Consider the following 20,262-nt stretch of genomic DNA (forward strand, 5'->3'; position numbering starts at 1 on the left):
CAGAAACAAATTCATTTGCAGATTGTAATAAAATAGAAATCACATGATCAGTGTTATGTGTCTAGCTGTGTCTCAAAGTCGCTAGGCTGCACGTGTCAGGATGATGATGCATTCCATGAAGCCTCCTAAGTTTAGGCTTGGAACAGGAATCAATATTTTAGCATTTGGGGCAGTTTTAACTTGACCTATTTACAGATTTAACATCATATTCTGAAATACCGTTTACCGTGCACAACTAATAAACTACTGAGATGTTAAACCTTCCAGTGTTGTTGTGTAGGTATTCAAATAATGTTTCTATGGCACACAGTTCTCTGCTCTAGAAACAGCTTTTCCTGCAGGTTTAAAACTACACATTTACATTGGTTTGCCCCCTGTATATTTTTCTTTATGTGGCCCAACGTCACAGAAAGTCTGGACCCCTCGGCTCTAAATTCATACACAAGCATTAATACAAAACCTGTGTGAGGACTTGAACTTTCCGGGGTTGGATCCACAGACAAAACCTCGGCATCTTCCTGAACATCAGCAGTATCATCGTCCAGAAGACAAAGGCCTCAAGTGTGGGTACACCTGTCCAGGTGAAACTCTCAGCCTGTTCTCTTTGGTCAGCCTCCGACCTCTGCTGCCCTCTGCAGGGCACTGCTGCGCTCCACGCTGCTGCTGGTCCCCCTGTTCGAGACTCACGTTTGCACTGATCACAGAGCAGGTGTTGTGCAGCCTTGGGTATATATATATATATATATATATATATATATATATATATATATATATATTTATTTGTGCTGTCAAGTGATTAAAAGATTTAACCACGATTAATCGCATTAATGTCATAGTTAACTCAAAATAAATCACAATTAATGGCACATTTTTTCCATTATTCTTTTTTCATTTGAATGCTCTTATCAACATGGAAAAGTGGATTGACTTGCTTTATGCAAATGTTTTATTTTATTGAAAAACAACATTGCCAAACAGTGCGGTACAAAACAAAATTATAAATTATCAGGTAAAGGTTTTTTTTATGTACTTGGAAATGATTTGCCAGAAAAAAACGATTTACATGTTGATGTAAATTAATTTAATACACGATCATATGTTGGTATGCTGTCGTGCTGGTGTGAGTTTTTACTACAAGATGAAGGAGGGGTGCTGGATTTGTTTTTTTTTCTACATGTTTTGTGAGTGACATTTGTAGGACTGTCCCTCAAACAGCATCAAGTAGCTGGGTCACAACATGTAAAGCAAAAAAAAAGTTAATCCCGCTGGGTTTGCGTTAACGTCGTTAACTGGCAGGACTCAAATAGATTATTAATAGATATTTCTTGAGAATAAAGTTTCACACAACTTCTTTCTTCAATGTATTTATTAGATTTGAAGAGTTTTTGTTTAACCTCTAAAGCCACTTTTGTAAGAATTTTACTTGCTGGAAGTAGCGTTTAAAAAATACTCCCAGAAAAAGACATTAGAGTGTGTGTTTTTAATTAAAGAAAGATCAATATGGCCGCTTGTTTACAGATGTGTCTGCATACAAATAATATTTCAGTAGAATTTGTAAGTAAAGCTTACGCGTACCATGTTAAGGATTTCAAATAATCTCATTTGATTTGACTCACTCGGACAGAATTCTCAGCAACAAAATGCACTTAGTGTATCAAAAGAACTCTATGATAAGAACTCTATTATGCAGAGCAACTATGTTTCTCCTCACACAGACACAGAAAATGTAGAAATACAAAGTACCACAAGTGTTGTAAATGTACTTAGTTACTGGATCGTGCTTGTGAACTCGTAACAGTCCTGACGGGTCAACGTGCTCCCCCCCTCATCAGAGACCTCAGGGGCCCCCAGGTACAAAGAAACAAAAGAGCGGGGCATGAATGAACCCAGAGGAGGAGCTTCAAAGTAAATCACGTGGATGAAATAAACTCTCTGGCTCGAGAGTTTTAACTTGAGTGAGTTTGATGAGTCCATTTCCTGTCGAGCTTCCAGCGCGTTAAAGAAAAGTGTCTCAGAAGAGGATGAAGAGCGAGGAATCCCCACCTCCCCTCCCCGGCCTCTGAATGGTCTAACCCACGGGTTCACATGGCACCCCCCACCCATGTGTTGTTTTTAGCCTCATATAGTGCCGAGTTCTGCCTCGGTGAGATTAGGTTGCAGCCACGCTGTCCGTCCTTGTGCCCCCCCCCCTTCCCAAAACGACCAGTTTGGATTAGTCACACAGCTTCCTCTCTCCAGGAACCAACATGAACGGCACCACGGACGGGACCTACGAGCGAGCTCCTCATGACGGCTCCTTCATGTTCACCTCAGAGTCCGTGGGAGAGGGACACCCCGGTGAGTAGAGGACCCCCCCCCCTCCCCATTGCACCCTCCATGCTGCTGCTGCAGGTTTATGAATGAGGAGGAGCTTCGTGTTTCACTGATCATCGATGACTTTGAGGAATGTGCCCCGCATGGAGCCACCGTCCTGTACAAAAAGAGTAGTTTGAGGAGCCAGACAACTGTGACTTTGATTTGTATTCATTCATTCCTCTTTGTAGTCGACTTGTGTCTCTTTGGACATTCTGTGGTTGTTTTGTATATTTTTAATAGTTATTACGAGTCTCTTTGCTTCTCCTTGTAGTTGTTGTGTGGACCCCAACACTTTGGGCCCCTGGGCCTCCAGGCCCATTCAGTAATCCATCTGGCTTTCTATTTAGAGAGCGATGGTGAAGCTTTACTTGCACTAGATACCACCTGCTTCTACTGGCCTGAAGGTGGCCCCAGCAAACTCATTACTTTGACAACTTTTACTTTTATATCAGAGTTAGAAAACCTGAGAGGTTTTCAACCGGAACCTTTTTAAATATGTGTATGTGATATGTACATGAATCATTATAGCTGCTGATGGGAGTGATGGTGCTGAACTGACAGGAAGTGTAAAGATCATGAATAAAAGCCACAAGCCACTCCCTCTCATGGTTCCCTCTCATGGTTCCCTCTCACGGTTCCCTCTCACGGTTCCCTCTCATGGTTCCCTCTCATGTACAATGATCTCTGAGAGTTCTGTATCACTCTTTATGTGGGGCAGTAGGTTTAGTTAATTTTCATCATCAGAACTTTACCCAAATAATCAATTATTTTACTTTTGTTTCTGCAGGTTTCTGTTACTAAAGCAAAAACTTTTGTTCAGTGGCTTTAGCGCAATAAATCATCTGTTACCATATAAATATACCACCACCATCGTCAGTGAAATCAAAGAAACTCAAATGACACAGGCATGAGACAAATAGACAGTGGAAATATTATTAAGTAGTAATAAGCCACATAAAACACATCACGTGTCACTTTAACAGTAAAATAAAACATTATTCTATTTCGCTGCAACACACATTCACATTAATGCTTAAACAAGCAGAGCTGCATGTTTTTTCACCCACCTGTATGACGTCATGTGCACACTTTGAGTTCCTCTCAGACAGCAGACACGTGTCACGTCTCACCGCAGGGGAGATTAGACTCCACCGGGCACCACCTGTCGTCCAAGGTGACAGACCACGCCCCTCGCACCACCTGACAGTCCGCCATTGGTGAAGGTAAACATGCGGAGTGTCAGCTGACTGCAGCTGTTAGTGACCAGAGAGACAGGTGGACAGACAGGCAGGTGACCAGAGAGACAGGCGAACAGACAGACAGGTGAATAGAGAGACAGGTGAATAGGGATACAGGTGAATAGGGAGGGAGGTGAACAGCAAGGTATCGCTTCAGATTTAAAATTTCAAAACATTTCCTGTAACTTAAAATAAAGTACAACAGTTGACATAAAACATATTAGAAGTACATCCCACCGGTCTCTTCCTTCAAACTCAACATGCACATACACACTTGTCACTTTCACTTTCTGTTCGCTAGTAACTTTTCAACGTTTTTTAACTTTTATTACTTAGTTTTTAAACTAACAGATAGCCTTATATTCTAACGCATGGCATTATATTTGATTTATTCCTCTTGCACTATGTCGTCTTATCTGTCTTGTTGTCAGATTAAACTGTCTGCTGCTACGCACCAATCGCTAAGTCAAATTCCTTGTATGTCATATTTTGGTAATAAATGTTTCCTGATTCCTGAAGTAAAAGAAATACACAAAAAGAAGAAGAAGAGAAAACTTGACTCCCTTTTTGCGTATCCCCAGGAGTGTAACAGGTGATTTATTGTGATAAAACCACTGAGTAAAAATAGTTTTGACTTTAGTAACAGTATTCACTGCAACCTGCAGAATCAAAAGTGAAATAATATATTCTTTGGGTTATAATGATGAAAACACCTGTCCGGTTTTAATTGAGGCTTAAAACCATTGATCCCAAACTGTAAAAAATTTACAAATGTACCTAACTTGAATCGAGAAAGAATTTAGGCAGGTTGCTGCACTGGAATAAACAACTTGATTTAGGAACTAAGTTGATTTTGATTGAAAATAGTTAGCAGATCTGAGAAAAAAGCGTTTTTTGTGAAGATTCTCTGAAGCTTCACCGGTCATGTGACGCGGTGAATAGAGCCCGTCCCGGTGCGAGGTGTGCTGAGGTGCGAGTCCAGGTGTTCTGTGTCACAGGCTATTCGTAGAGCTCCTGATCGGAGGGGGGGGGGGGGGGGGTCAGGGCTCGGCCCTGGATGAGGAATGTGCCGCAAAAGGTCACATGACAGACATTTTTATTTATTTTTTTCAGATAAGATCTGTGACCAGATCAGTGACGCCGTGCTGGATGCTCACCTGAGGCAGGACCCCGACGCCAAGGTGGCCTGTGGTGAGTGACAAATATCAAACATATTAAGACCAAACATAAAAGTATGGGATAAAAAAAAAAGCATACTTTTGTTTTATTTGTTTTGTATTTATTCATTTGATCTAACTAATAGTTATGGAAAGATGTGTTACCACACGAAAACAATAAATAAAGAAATTAATTTAAATTTAATTTAAATAAAGGAATCTTTTAAACTTTCACGTCACTTTGTCATCTCATCGAAATGAATGTGTACCGTCCTCTGTCCTCAGAGACGGTGTGTAAGACCGGCATGGTGCTGCTCTGTGGCGAGATCACGTCCAGAGCCACTGTGGACTACCAGAAGGTGGTGAGGGACACCATCCGAGACATCGGATACGACAACTCGGACAAGGGTGAGAGCGAATCCAGATGTTTGGTGCTACCTTCAGCAGCTGGCGTGCTTGTGTTGTGGTGTGAGTTCATGCCGCGTGTCCCCTGTCCTCCCCGTCTCTGTCTGTCCAGGCTTTGACTATAAGACCTGTAACCTGCTGGTGGCCCTGGAGCAGCAGTCTCCGGACATCGCACAAGGAGTCCACATCGATCGTCTGGAGAGCGACATCGGAGCCGGAGACCAGGTCCTCTGGAAAAACACAACACACTCACACTCGTCTGCCTCGTTGAGGCTTTTAGCCTTTTAGAGAGTTTAAATGATGCACGATTTCACATGAAAAGAAGTGTTCAGGCCTTGAACCTTTGTAGAAGTACCAATACTACGGTATAACAATGCTCTGTTACAAGTAAAATACTGCATTCAAAATCTTACTTGGATACACAAAAAATATTAGCATAAAATATACTTAAAATAACCTAAAGTAAAAGTACTAATTATGCAGAATAACCCATTTCTGCCTCATGGATGTAAAGAGGGTACTTACTACCTTTCATACTACTGGTCGTATCATGTGAATCTAAAAAGGCTACTAAAGCCTCTTAAAGCAGGTATGACTGCAAAATGTACCGGAGGACACTGTGAGTCATTGTACTGAGTTCCAAGGATGATTTGTCTCCTGAGGACAGGGCCTGATGTTCGGATACGCCACGGATGAGACGGAGGAGTGCATGCCCCTCACCGTCGTCCTGGCGCACAAACTCAACGCCAAGATGGCCGAGCTCAGACGCAACGGGTCGGTGCCCTGGCTGCGCCCGGACTCCAAGACGCAGGTGAGGATCCCAACAAGTCAATTAAAAAAAACTAAATAAATCCGGGTGCGTGCGCGCAATATCCCAGTTATTGTTGATGTGTGATCTGTGCAGGACACACACAACGTAACCGAGTGTCCATAAGATGCCTTAATAGTTGTTAATAGCCATCACAACCCTACTAATGAGTTTGCATTTAGATCAAACATTCTGTAAATAGGTTTCAGTACGTAGTGACCTTCAGAATGTGCTGATCAAACAGAGCAGGCTGGTTTTTAGTTACACACACACACACATTTGTAGCCAGTGTATCGTATTGAATCCTTAGCTTGAATCCCCCCCCCCCGCCTCAAAGATGACCGCAACACAAAACAGCTACAAAGACACATAAAACAACAACAAAGACACTCAACACAGCTGCAAAGACACCTAAACAAACTATAAATACACATTCAGAGACACAAATAGACCAACAACGAGCATCATCTCATCATCTCCCACATTTATGGGTTACAGTTGAAAATGTTTGTCAGCTATATCCAACACAACGTACAGTAAACTACGACCCCCCCATCCGTCAGGTGACGGTTCACTACACCCAGGAGAACGGCGCCGTGGTCCCCAAGAGGGTCCACACCGTGGTGGTCTCGGTGCAGCACGACGACGACGTGAACCTGGAGGAGCAGAAGGAGGTCCTGAGGGAGAAGGTCATCAAGGTGGTGGTCCCCGCCAAGTACCTGGACAACGACACCGTGTACCACCTGCAGCCCAGCGGACGCTTCGTCATCGGCGGGCCGCAGGTTCGAGTCCCCCTCCTCCACTGCGATCGATGAACCGCCTGAATAAATAACACAAAGAGGCTCCCTGGTTGACACCGTTGTCCCGTATCTTAAGTCGTGAATCTTCCCGGTGACTCTCAGGGGGACGCCGGAGTGACGGGCAGGAAGATCATCGTGGACACGTACGGAGGCTGGGGGGCGCACGGCGGGGGGGCTTTCTCCGGGAAGGACTACACCAAGGTGGACCGGTCGGCCGCCTACGCCGCGCGCTGGGTGGCCAAGTCTCTGGTGAAGGCCGAGCTGTGCAGGAGGGTCCTGGTGCAGGTTCGACCAATGCAAATCCTTCAAAGTCTACATCTGTGAGGTCCCCAAAAAATCACTACGCCTTCTAGGGGAAACACTTCAGGAGGAGATCCAGAAATACTAAACGATAAACAATGTCTGAATTACAATAAGGGTTGTTCCTGATGTACTCAAGGGACTTGACAAATAAATTAGCTTGAAATTTATCGTTTCACAAGTGGCGCCGACAGGATCTGCTGTCTGAATCGATTGTTGGAAATACAAAATGCTTTTGTGGGATTATTTTCCCTCCTTCCAGGAACCTGGATGAGAAAAACCTGGTCCACTGCGTCGGAGGAGATACGTTCATGTTTTTCTCGTCTGTGATCTCAGGTGTCGTACGCCATCGGAGTCGCCCACCCGATCTCCATCTCCCTCTTCACCTACGGCTCCTCCCAGAAGAGCGAGAAGGAGCTGCTGCAGATCGTGAACAAGAACTTCGACCTCAGACCCGGCGTCATCGTCAGGTCGGGACAGAATGTGGTCGAGTTGACTCGCTTTGACACGCCGAGGCTTGTTTAGAGCTTCTAAAAAACAAGTAAATTAGAGCAGACTGTCCTAAAAAGAGAGGAGTAGGTTCCAGTAGAAACTAAAAATATGAACTAGAAATAAGCAGGACATTTCTCCGTTAAGTAAAAGTACCAATAGACATGTACTTTAGGTATTTAATGGTTTCATTCTTCAGGAGTCTGAGCTGAATAAGCCGCTGCATGAGAATTGCTATGTAGAAGAATACCACCTTTTCTCTCATTGTCTCATTTACTGACGGAGGTCACGCAGAGAACCAGGACTAAACTGCAACACATTCATGACCAGTAAACAGCCGTGTGAGAAGTCCAGAGGAGAAATGTTTCTCTAGTGAAACTAATAAAACCTTTTGACATTAAACTTGACATAAAAGGTCTGGAGTGAAAAGAGGTTTGTAAGGAAATCTCAAGTAACTCCAACGTTGTACTTAAGTTCTGTACTTAACCAGATTAATTCGTTGTGCTGCAGAGACCTGGACCTGAAGAGACCCATCTACCAGAAGACGGCCTGCTACGGTCACTTTGGCAGGAAGGAGTTTCCCTGGGAGGTCCCGAAGAACCTCAACTTCTAAAGTATCTGTGTGTGTGTGAGCATGTGTGTGTTTGTGGGTGAGTAATGTATAGATATAAATGACCCGCCGTGCTCCTGTAACCCGGTAAGGCGCGGGGTGTGGGGGGGGGGGTATGGTCAGGGTGGGTGCAGATACTCTCTGCTCATTGGACCATTGGATAACGTTTCCTCCTTTAATAGTGACTTGAAATACGAGCCAGCTGTTTGGTATTTTTGTCCCTGAGAGATGCAGTCACATGACAGCAGTTTGTTTCACACCTAAAAACTGGTTGTTTGAAACTATTTTCTGTCCAGAAATAAGAGAGGGAACTCAGTGATATTACATTTCCGCAGGTTTTAGTGTCACTCTGGATGAAACATCTCCGTTCTCACATGAAGTAAAGACACCAACGTCAGCACCAAAATCCAAACCTGCACCGTGAATCCAATATTGTAGTTTGATGTTATTTGTTATGAATACGTGAACGTGATGAAAGACCTGTAGAGTCTTGATCTACATTAAAGAAAAAAAGATATACAGCAAGTTTCCCAAAGAAGTTTAGTCACCTATAAATTCTTTGCTGCATGCAGCTTAACATTTATACTAGATATGTTCATTTTAGATGTAGTGTTTTCGTATGATAGATAGCAGAAAGGTATTTAAAATAAACGTTTAAATAAACTGTTATTTGGTATTAAGGGAAGGGCAGACCTTTTCCCTAACCACACTGTGGTATTCGCTCCCATGAGATTCATGTACGGGACGAAAGAGTGGTACGTTTCTTATGATTTGACTTGAAAGACCCGATGACACTTTTTATTGAGTTTATTTTATATAATAAATAGCTACAGTTTTTAGTATTGAATCTAAAGTCTTACTAGTTTTCAGAATTCAAGGTACATAGCTGCTTTCTTCATTCAACATCATATTTTCTTCTACGGTAATTTAAGGTGAAACAAATGTTTCTTACTTTTTACATTATTTGGTACAAAAAATAAATGTGAAGTCAAACTATAGAAGTTTTAGCATTGAAGCCACTAATAACTACAGGTTGTAGTTTACAATCGGAAAAATAAATTGCATTAGCATGATAATATTGTAACTATTGTTATTTAGTTTAAAAGTCTTACTAGTTTTTAGCGTTTCTTCATCAAATCAAACCGGCATTGTGAACATGGTGTTATCGTCACAGCTCGTTGGAGGTGAAACAGCTGTTTGAGTTTTGTATTATTTGGTACTTGGGGAACTGCAGAGACACATGCAGAGTGTTGAATTTCAAATGTTAGCGACTCATGACTCTTGGATTAGAGAAATCCTGAAAGCTTTGAAACATGCGTACTTATACAACAGGTTCTAGTGTCGACTCTGAAGGTCTTAAATAATTACAATACATACTGAATATGTCTTACTTTTCAGTCTCTTCAGTGTTATATTATTTTACACTAAGAACTGTGTGATGTCATAATTGCTTGCGGATGTCTGCTAAACAAAAGAAGATGTTTAAAAGTCACAGAACCCAAAGAAAAACTTCTTGAATAATGTAAATATGAGTTTTGAACAATAAAACATTTAAAAAAACAGCCTGATTTTTCTCCACGGCTGCAAAATAAGCAACTAATTTGTTTTCATCATATTTGCTTTTATTGTTTTTATCTCCTAATACATCACCAAACTGAATGTTATTGTTCAAGTGTTTCTGCATATGATCCAATACAAACAATACAAATAGTTTAGTTCCATTCAAAGTGTAAAAATAATTGCAACTGAGAGCAATCTTTTATTTTTGGCAGAGAGTTGATAACATAAAATATTTCGAAGGACTTGAGACAAAGTGAGACAAAGTGGGACAAAGTGGGACAAAGTGAGACAGATTGTTAGATTTGGCCCCACACAGAAGCAAAGCTGGTTGTGTAACAAAACTCCCTGAGTGAAAAACAACAACATAGAGCTCAATGTCTGAACCTCCAGCCAGGCCAGGGGGAGTCAAAAACCAGGGGAGTCAAACTCATTTTAGGTAGAAGGCCACATACGGTCCACTTTGATCTCCAGTAAAATCAGAGGCGATGGTCCTGTCGAGGGGGGGGCGGTGGTTGCGGCCGTCATTTTCAAGCGGGCGCTGCGATCCGGCCCGTTGGCCCTATGTTTGACACCCCTGCTCCAAACGTTGCAACGAAGCAACGCCCCTCCAGCGTCTGACGGAAGACCAAGAAGGCAGAAAGCGATGTTACATTCAGGGAGTTGAAACAAACAGGCCCCTCAGAATGCAGAAAGGCACTCGTCATATTGTTGAAATCCCTTCAGCAAAGCAGCTTGAAACTCAGCTACATCACAGCATCGATAAACTGTCTGACTGGTGGTGGTTGGAGCCGCGGCCTTCCGCCTCCATCTTGTGTCCGGAAGAGGTGGGGAAGCTCGGCCCCCCCGCTCCTCCTCCTCCTCGGGACAGGACTGTCAGTGTGTCGCCCGACATGCTGCCAAACTCGAAGGCGAATGTCCCGTAGAAGAGCATGATGAGCATGCAGTAGGTCCACTCGAAGATGGCGGCGGCGTGCTGCAGGGCGAAGCTCTCCTGGCAGAAGAAGACGCCGCCTGGTGAGTTTGGGGTCAAGGAGGACAATGGCTGCACAGCGGGGGAGCTCCTGAATCCAAACACACACGCTCTCTTGTCTTTAAAGCGGGTTATTAATATATTATGTTATGTATTTTTTATGTTTAAGGTTATTCATTTGCACACTTAATAAAGGTCTCTAGAGGGTTGAGGAAAGCGTTTCCTCCCCAGCAGGGGGCGTCATAGCACAACGAACAGAAACAAACTCCAAGTACCGTTTTAAGGTACTTTACTTGATTATTATCGCTACATAATACTTTGTTCTTTTCATTTCACTATATAAATTTAGGGCTTCCAACAATAGAAATATAAAAATTCTAAATTATGTTACACTATTAAAGTTTGCAATACACTGAAGTAAATAAAGTAGAGGTGGTTGAATTACTCTCAACTCCTGATTGAGGAACAATCAGGACCAAGTTACAGTGATGACAAGTTTCAAAGAAAATTGTAATATTTTACTGAATTCATGTGTAAAATTACATTTAGAAAAAGTGTGTTAGAATGTATATTATTTCCTCCATTTAGATCATCAACAAACATATTTTCTATTATTTTTATAAATTAAATATATTATATATACATGTGAGCTGCTTATATTGATCATTATATTTATAATTATATTGATATTGAGAGATGCAGTAGGTTAAAATGACTCATTAGTCCTTATCAATCAAAATAATTCATACATATACATCATAATTATATCATAATTATTAATAATATTATATATATTTTAGCTTTCACCCCGTAAGCGGATTTGTCTCCATGTGTTAGGATACTGAGCACCAGTGCTACCAGAGCCAGCAGGGCCATCCCCCCGCGTAGATGACCCACTCGGTACTCCTTCTGCGTCTTGGCCAGCTTGTAGGTCAGAGTCGACTGGAGGCAGACGAACAGCATGCTGGAGGGGAAAGCCACGCCGGCGCCGACGTAGTGGAGGACTTTGGCAAAGTCCACCTGATAGATGAACAAGAACACTTTTAGGTCTGTCTGACCTCAGGGAGCAGCATCATCATCTTGCTGAGGACGGCACAGAATCACCTTGTGTGCCAACATTACAAACGCTCTTTCATACGAGTGGGCTTTATTTCACACAATCGGTTGCTATGGTTTCTGTAACTCTAGTTACTCTTGTTTCCTCCTTAGCTGAGCTCCACTTGATTTTTGCATTTATTTTTTGACCTTTCTTTTCTGACTTTCTTCTTTTTTGGCCTCAGCATTTTAGTCCAAACGACCATATGATTATATGACTATTGGATGGAAATCCATTCAATTGTGTGCAGACATTCAGGGCCCACGGAGGATGAATTGAACATATTCTAGAAATACCCTTATTTCTACATCCATCATCAGGGTCACATTTGTGGTTAATTTTGTGAGATCTCTCGACAACTATTGAATACATTTCTAATAAATATTGTGCAGACATTCATGTTCCCCAGAGGATGAATCCTACATTATATTTACTTTTCAACCTTTCCTCACATGCCACCTGTGAGGTTCCCGTTTGTGTTTTTTTTGTGTGTGATACATCTACTACTAGTTGGACATCCATGATATTTTGTTGAGACAATCATGTTCCCCAGAGGATAAATCCTACTAACTCTAATGATCGCTCAGTTGTCCTCCAACACCATCTACGGGTCAGCTGGTCTATTAGAAAAACCAAAACATTTTTTGCTACTGATGGGGTTTTCTTCCCATTAACTACAAAAAAAGCCTTATTATTATTGTTCCTATTTGTTACTTAAGTGTTAAGTTACACATGAAGTCCTGTAGTTCCATGTGCATGCAGCTGGATATTTCCATCTCTGTCAATACATCCTCTCAGTCCCTCCTGATGTGCAGAACGCAGTGGTGTGAGCACTCTGCTTATCACATGCTGAGCAGCAGCTGAGCACCCGAGGCGCTGACACCTCCTGCACCGCATCACGACCCGGACTTGCGCCCACACGTCTTCTCCACAATAAATCTCTGTCCTCATCTACGCGGCTATTTACAACCTCGGCAGTTATCAGCCGGACCCTCTGCTTCCAGTTGCCGTGGCGATGAATCACGTGAAGTCTTATCTAAGCAGCAAAAGTCTGAGTGTACAAAAAAATTATTTTAAAAACTTGGTTGGACACTAGAATTTAACAGGACCCGTGGATTAGATGAAAAGGTCGCGATCCGATTGAGATTACCTGGAAGTTCCCCACCATGATGAGGCCGGCGGCACAGATCCACGCCGCGGAGAGGCCGGCCGTGTTCAGCATGCAGTTCTGGTGCCTCTCGATGACATGAGCGTAGCGCAGCAGCCCGATCAGCATCACTACGGGACAGACGGAGGGGAGGACCACACATTCTCATCATCCAGGAACTGAGGCTCCCCCCAAATAAAACTAAAAAAACAGGTTTTCAGACACCTTGTCCAAAGACTTTATGGCCAAAATCTTTGATCTCGATAACAACCCCTATCACATTTTATCATGTTTTCTTGTAATTGAAAGGCTAGATAATGCCAATGAACACATGGTAAAGTCTGCTTTGAACTTCAATCAAAAAGTGTAAGTCCACGATGTCAGGATGTGTGTTCGCGCTTCGTGACGTCTGTTTATCGAAATGCTGCATCAAAGCTTCACAGCAGCAGCACATCTGGCGCTCCTCACGCTGCAGAGTCCGGTTGGGATGGTTCTGGGTTTCCCGTGAACACCTCCAAGTTAAACACGCCGCCCCACAGATAGAAACCAACTGTCTAAGGGAGCACAATAAAAAAATGCTTTTAATGGGGGGGTCATTTACAGAGGGGGGAGCCCCACGCCTGGATGTACTTCAGTGCTGAATGATAAGCGGGAAAATTAATCAACAACTGTTATTTCATTTAGATAATGGCTATTTTAAGCAACAAATCAAACGGTTTACACTCTCGTTTGCAACTAAGTGCCGCTGTTTGGAGCTAAATGCTAATGCTACCTTTGCAAAACGCTCCCAATGTTCACCATCCTAGTCTAGAGTGTTGGCGTGCTAACATTTTCTATGTATTGTTATTTAGAAAGTACAGCTGAAGCTAATGCTGCCATGTTTAACTCTGCAAGGAAAGGAAAAGAGGATAGATTTCTGCATAATTCGTCCCTCCGACACTGATTGATTGAAAGAAACGTAACACATATCAAGTAATATTCCATTCTATCTTTGATAACAAAGCTTGGTTATGTGAAGTCATGAAGAGGGGCAGAAAATAAATAACAGACACAGAAACCTGGCCTGAAGAGTTGTTATAGATTACACATAAATGACAAAGAGAATTGATTGTTCTTAAAAAGATGATTGTCTGTCTCTATTGATGTAAAATGTTGAACTCTTCTTTGTGATGTTTCTCAGTGTTTATCTGCCTTTGTGTCGATGCAGCGCGCTGAGACAAGCCTCCGTGATCCTCCACCCAGCTCATTCCTCGCACATCAAAGTGCTGTTTGAACAAACACATCTGTGTGCCATACTGGATTTTGTAATAAATACATCATCGTCAGCCCTTTTCTGCTCAAACGAAAAAGGTAAGAAATGATTTGGGACTAACTGAACTGGAAGCCAAGGCTCGTACGAGGAAATATGAAGGAACACATCTGTGCATAAGAAGTGGACGTGGTCAATGTCCCCAAATTCAGCATCTTGGCCGTTTCCATCTTGATTTTTTGATAAGTGACACGAGAGGGTTGAGATAAATAAACGTTGAATGTGACATTTTTAGGCAGCAGGCAGAGACGTGTCAATCAAAGACGTCCTGCTCTAAAGCAGCCCCTACTTTATGGTCTGTTTTGAAGGACCAGACGTTGCCCTCTGCACAATACACGCTCCACTACATCTGGTTGTTCAACCAACCGTTATTGTACTGTAAACTGTAAAGAACCTACTTTGGTAACCAGGGAAACCTACTAAAGAAAACACAAACACCCCCCTCTTTCTTTTTCAGTTGTTCAACACTCTTCCTCTGTGCAGTAAATGGAGCCCACCTTTTCCCCGGAGCTCTTCCCCGCTAGCAGACAGAGATGCATTACAAAACCAGGCTTGTGCGGTGAACCAATCACGACGCAGATGGAGTCATTAGCCATTACGTTGCACAAAAACGCTGGTCTAATATCTAATATATTTTCATACAAACTGCTGAAGAGCGCCACTGACAGCTGAAGGTCTTATAGCGTGAAGCATTATCTGCATATTTACACGATGCCGCCTCTCCTCCCCTTTGCCTCCACCTCCTGGTGTCACAACCGCACGCTGTCCGCCTCCAATTGAAGATCCTCAGTGGACCAAAGTTCACCGTGGTAAACTCCTGGAGTGTTAATTCTCCGAGTTTAATAAAGTATACAGAGGGAGGGAGGGTGGTGGGATGGGGGGGGGGGGCTGAACCCTCGGACTAAATCCCCACCAAATAAGTGTTTTTGGCACAGAGCAGAGAAGCTGATGCCCTCTTTCCCTCTTGGGTCATATAAATGCACCATTCATACAGGGATTTTTCCCTGTGTGTGTGAGGGGGGGGGTCTTGACTCAGAGCGTCACAGCTGAGAAAACAGGTCTGAGGTTGTGAGTGCGCAGAGAGCGGCGTGCTGGATGTGTTGAGACTCACCCATGAAGGAGCCGGTGCTGCATATGAGGCTGAAGAAGCAGCTTTCGGGGGGCAAGGTTCCACATTTGCTGCGGTGGACACAGAAAGCAGAGGAGGAGGAGGCCTTCCTTTAGGGAGGGTCGGTTTATTCATTTACAGTGTCAGTAAATCCTCCAATCGGCTCCTTTAAGTACAGGAGCAGAGCACCCTGCAGTCAGGCCTTCGGTTCCGTTTGAGTGCAGCAATCTCATGCAGGACGTATAGACAAACTATGAGTGTTACATAAGAGGAGTTTCACAATAAGAGTTGGACAGGCAGAATGACTGGAAGCCTCCGGGTTTGACCTCTGACCTGATGAGTGGTATGTTGTCCGGCGTGCAGCACAGAACTGCACCCCTCTGCAGCGGGAGCGGCTCCTCGCACGACTCGTTGTAAAGCCTGTGAACAGGGACACACACACACACACACACACACACACACACACTATGACACAAACAACGGTAGAACATTAACCCCAAATGTTTACAGGTGAACGGTCTGAAAATAACAGGCCTAAGAAGTGCTGAACTGAGTACAACAACACAGGGAACCATTTGGGACGGTTTGATTTTATGCAGAATAACGTGAAGAATAACACTCAGTCTGCAGATAAAAAGAGTAAGATATTAAATTTACTTAAATTCATCTCAGACCCATCTGGAGTTTTTGAAGTGATTCGTATGCACTGGGAGACATTAAGCTTCGGACATGCAAAGGCCTCGCAGCCTCTTCAGATTTATAGTTATTCTGCACTTTTTTTTGTCTCTGTGCAGCTTTTCTCTGTTTAGTTGTAGTTTTTGGGTCTCTTAGTCATTTGTTGACTCTTTTTTGTCTTTTTCTGTCTCTTTGCTGTTATTTTACGTGTCCTTGCACAATTTTTCTGTCTCTTATTAGCTGCCTTATTTCTCTTTGTAGTCTTTTTGCATCTCTTTGTGCACATTGTGAATCTCCTCTTGGCGCGTTTGTGTCTCTGTGAGGGACATTTTACGGCTTAAGGCCACTTCGGGGCACAGTGAGCTTGATTGATATTCAATCCATGCCTCAATGACGCGTCGAGAAGTTAAAGTGAGTAAATGGATTAAAACTCTGTAAATATTTGAGCACATCTGCAGCATTGTGACTTCTGATATGCAAACAACGGTGGAAGATTAACCCAAAATGTATTTAGGTTAAAGGTCTCTTAAATAACACACAGAGTTTTCTGATTGCACAACAGTCTGACGTAGCAGCGCTTTTCCCTTGATCCTTTATAGAGTGCAAAGACTTTACGTATTATAGTGGTTTAATGAAGAAAGACATTTCCATTTGAAAGACAACATAATCCCTCCAACTGTATGTTTTATTATGATCCCTGTGACAGTGCTTTTATTTATTTGAAGTTTGTGTTTTTATCTGAATGCCACAAATTCCTTCCTCAATGGTAGACAATGTGTTTTTACTCTTATTAAAGGCATGAGTACCAGAGTGTAGAAATACGGTCTTAGGGTTAAAGTCCAACATTCAAAATGTTCCTTAAATACAAAAATATCAGTAACAAAATATACCTGAAATACCAAGTGATAGTATTCATTATGCATATGATATAATTGTATTTTCACCACTAAAGACAACAGCAGTTGAAAATAGTGGGATTTGTATTATCATACATTTGTGGGCATAGTCTTTTATATACGGTGACTTTCTGCATGAATTATTCCCACAGACTTGTGGGTGAAAGGACCCAACAGAACTGTTATAGGTGTACTTTGGTGTACTTATGTGTTTTTCTGTACCAGCTGGGAACATTTGTTTGTTTAAAGAGACCAGTTTCCTCCTCCTTCCTCCAGCCTGTTTGCATTCTGATGCTTCGGCTTACTGGACCTCGCTTCCCCCTCACGTCAACATGGGAAGGCTCTTTATCTCCTCCACCTCCCCATTTGCATCCCCCCCCCCCCCCCCCACTATGTTTGAATTGAGACAGATGGGACAGGAAGTGAGGGCCCGAAGCTGATGTAGGTGGAGGAAAAAAATAAGTACCTTTTATCCAGCCTGATCTCCGAAACCTGTTCGTAAAAATGTATACGAAAATCTTGAACATACAAATTCGTAGTGATACATACAAAATAAATACAGACTGCAACTGATGACGTCATCCTATTCAAAGTGAACGGGGACCTGCATCCCGTAAACACACTTTGTGAAGTCTAACGATGTAAAATAAACGTGTTATGGTTGCATTTTTAACGAGAAATCAATGTTAACTTGTAAGAATAGAATACTAACCCTAACCCCCTCAAAAAACGTTCACTCAAGAATCCGCCATGGTCCGCCATGTTGTTCACTCGAGGGGCGTGGTTAACTATGTTCTATGTATTGTTTATGTTTATGTCTATGTACAGTTCGTATGTATTGTTACGAATTTGTATGTGCAAGATTTTCGTTTACATTTCTACAAACAGGTTTTGGAGATCACGTTGCTTTTATTATGGATCAATGCTGCAAAAAAGCAGTGTTCCCCTTCCACACTGTCCATTTTTCACAATTTGCCAGTAATTATTTTTTTTTACAGCAAAAAAACTCCTCCATGATTCCCCCTCCGTCCACTCTGACTCTTGATTGGATCCAGAAGACACGTCTTTCTCTCTCAACAACTTTTTCTGAGGATAAAGAAAAACTAACCTCCCTGGTTCGGGCGTTTGCAAAGTCTCATTCAAAGACGTGTGTGTGTTTGTGTGTGTGTGTTTGTGTGTGTGTGTGTGTGTGTGTGTGTGTGAGTGAAGAGGGGGGGGGCTGTACCAGTTATGCACAGGGCAGACATGCTGGTTGTATAAGGCCATCGCGTATCTGTAAAGTTAAAGGAGAGAAGTATTAGTACTATATACTATATTAACAGCTGCACTTCTAAGATGTGTCTGTCGGTTAAGCAAGGAATAAATAAGATCCATCCATCGTCAAACCGCTTATCAAGATGATTTCTGAAGAAACTCTGGTGGAGCTTTGACGTCGTGAGGCTTCACTTTGTGCTTAGCAACATGCTACATGGTGAACACAAGCAACACTGACTGAGTTTTGAGAACCTTCAGTCCGCCGGCCGCTAGCTGTGGTTTATTTGATTCATCTTTTCACTGCGGTCACATGCCAACAATCTCATCTGAGGCTCAACTGCATCAAGAGTAAAGATAACACCGACTGAATCATTGAACCAATCAAAAGGTTCGCAGACAAAGCAACAAAACAAGATGCTCAGCGTGACCCTAAACAGCTGACATGTGACCTCCATCAATCGCAGATAACCAGGCCGGCTCACAGGAATTGAACCGAGATGAACTGAGGTGGAGGACATTGATTTATATGTTAAAAAGTGACATCTTACATCTAAAGCAAAGCTTTTCCCCCCCGTTTCAAGTCTTCATGCTAAGCTAACGTCTGCTGCCTCTGGCTCCATGGGAACAGGAACGAATCCAACTCTGGGTGTAAGTAGATTTAGACGTTGTATCCCATCTTAGTTTTCAGGTTAAATAATCTTACTGTGGAACATGCAAACAGATGCAGGGACAAGCGGAGCAGACGGGAGGAAGAGAGGAATCTCAAGGACGAGGTCGTAGTATAAACAGCCTTCCCTTAAAAAAAAACACGGAGCCTGTTTTACATGGAGGAACTTTGCACAGCCTCTCTGCTAGTGTGGGGACAGCTGGGGGGGGGGGGGGGGGGGGGGGGGGGAGCGTCAGGTACTCACACGACCCAGATGCCGGCGATGGTTAAGACGGGCAGGCTGATGGGGAGGATCATCCACAGGGACATGGCGGCCACCTGGAGCGGGACAACAAGCAGCATCACACACCTGCACGGCCTCCGAGGCCAGAAACCCCGTCTCAGCTGATCAGCTGATTCATCACTTCCACAGTGGATCCCTTCCACGCTGATGCATTGTGGGTACGTGAACGGTTTACGCCGGCAGGAGTCCACGCTACATGTCTGTGTGTCTTATGAATATTTTGGCAACAAGCAGCAAATGAATCATCATAAAACCATATTGTTGCCTCTACTGCACTGATGAAAAAGACTGTTCCTCCCGATGTATGTGTGTCCTTTATATTTGTATTTATTTACACACCCTTATTCATAGCAAATGCACACACACACATAATGTAGCATTTAACTGATTATGACAGCAATGCTTTTCCTAAATAACTTAAAATTTAACTCAAAGACCAAAGAGACGTGTGTTCATTCACTAGTCAGCTAAAGTCGCGTTACCTTTGTCTTGTCTTACCTTTGGTTCACCTGCACAGGTACGCGCCCCCGTTTCCCCTCTCGAGCACCTCCGGTGCGTCCTCCAGGCTTCAGGCTCTCCTCCTCATCTCAGCTCCTCCAGACTGGAGGAGAAGTCGCGTCCAGCGGGTTCATCCCTTCATCCGGGGCCTTGTACTCATTCATCACACGCTCACACACACGTGCACGGACAAGCACTGAGACTGTCCTCCGTCTGCAGCCCGGTTGTTGTGGTCCCACGTTGAGGGAACAGCTGGGACCAGTGGCTTCAGACTCCTCCCAGTCCCACGGAGGCCTTAGAGAGGCGTGAAATGCACATGTTCTCATGACTAAACGTGGGTTTATACATCACTACGTTAATCCGTTTGTGTCTTTCTCCCTCAGAAGGTTCTTCCAAGATAGCAAAATGATGACAAAGATCTTATCTTTGTTTTATTTATTCAACAGATATAATTGAGTGACTCTGGAAAGTTTAAAGGAGACATCAGGGAAAAGGTCAGGAGTCACAGGTCAAAAATTTAACATTGAATTGAATGAGTTTGTTTTAAATAAACGTAGCAGTACCATGTGTCATATAAATAAAGTGTAGTAAAAAGTACAATATTTCCATCTGGGAATACTCAAGTGAGGTACAATAC

General features: G+C 43.1%; 2 protein-coding genes across 5 annotated transcripts; one reads left to right on the forward strand and one right to left on the reverse strand.

Moving 5' to 3' along the window:
* The first annotated feature begins 1,966 nt into the window (after positions 1 to 1,966).
* Positions 1,967 to 9,724, forward strand: LOC120819597 (S-adenosylmethionine synthase). Its single transcript, XM_040177161.2, has 9 exons — positions 1,967 to 2,337; positions 4,707 to 4,784; positions 5,036 to 5,158; positions 5,268 to 5,380; positions 5,823 to 5,966; positions 6,527 to 6,745; positions 6,866 to 7,048; positions 7,400 to 7,533; positions 8,063 to 9,724. Exons 1-9 carry the CDS (start codon positions 2,247 to 2,249, stop codon positions 8,163 to 8,165), a joined length of 1,188 nt encoding a protein of 395 aa, XP_040033095.2. The 5' UTR covers positions 1,967 to 2,246; the 3' UTR covers positions 8,166 to 9,724.
* Positions 9,725 to 9,762: 38 nt separating this feature from the next.
* Positions 9,763 to 19,941, reverse strand: LOC120819600 (transmembrane protein 150A). Of its 4 annotated transcripts, XM_078102964.1 has the most exons (9): positions 19,626 to 19,863; positions 19,089 to 19,162; positions 18,149 to 18,196; positions 15,686 to 15,817; positions 15,356 to 15,423; positions 12,939 to 13,066; positions 11,535 to 11,712; positions 10,467 to 10,733; positions 10,203 to 10,336 (listed from the first exon to the last, which is right to left on the reverse strand). In XM_078102964.1, the coding sequence occupies exons 2-8, from the start codon at positions 19,151 to 19,153 to the stop codon at positions 10,471 to 10,473; spliced, it is 882 nt and encodes a 293-aa protein (XP_077959090.1). In that variant the 5' UTR covers positions 19,154 to 19,162; positions 19,626 to 19,863; the 3' UTR covers positions 10,203 to 10,336; positions 10,467 to 10,470. The 4 variants fall into 4 exon arrangements, with proteins under 4 accessions (XP_040033099.2, XP_077959089.1, XP_077959091.1 ...); XM_040177165.2 differs by having other exon boundaries at positions 9,763 to 10,733; positions 15,686 to 15,772; positions 19,626 to 19,941; XM_078102963.1 differs by having other exon boundaries at positions 9,763 to 10,733; positions 19,626 to 19,867.
* Between the last annotated feature and the right edge of the window lie 321 nt (positions 19,942 to 20,262).

Source organism: Gasterosteus aculeatus, chromosome 5 (genome assembly GCF_964276395.1).
Source record: "Gasterosteus aculeatus chromosome 5, fGasAcu3.hap1.1, whole genome shotgun sequence".
NCBI lineage: Eukaryota > Metazoa > Chordata > Actinopteri > Perciformes > Gasterosteidae > Gasterosteus > Gasterosteus aculeatus.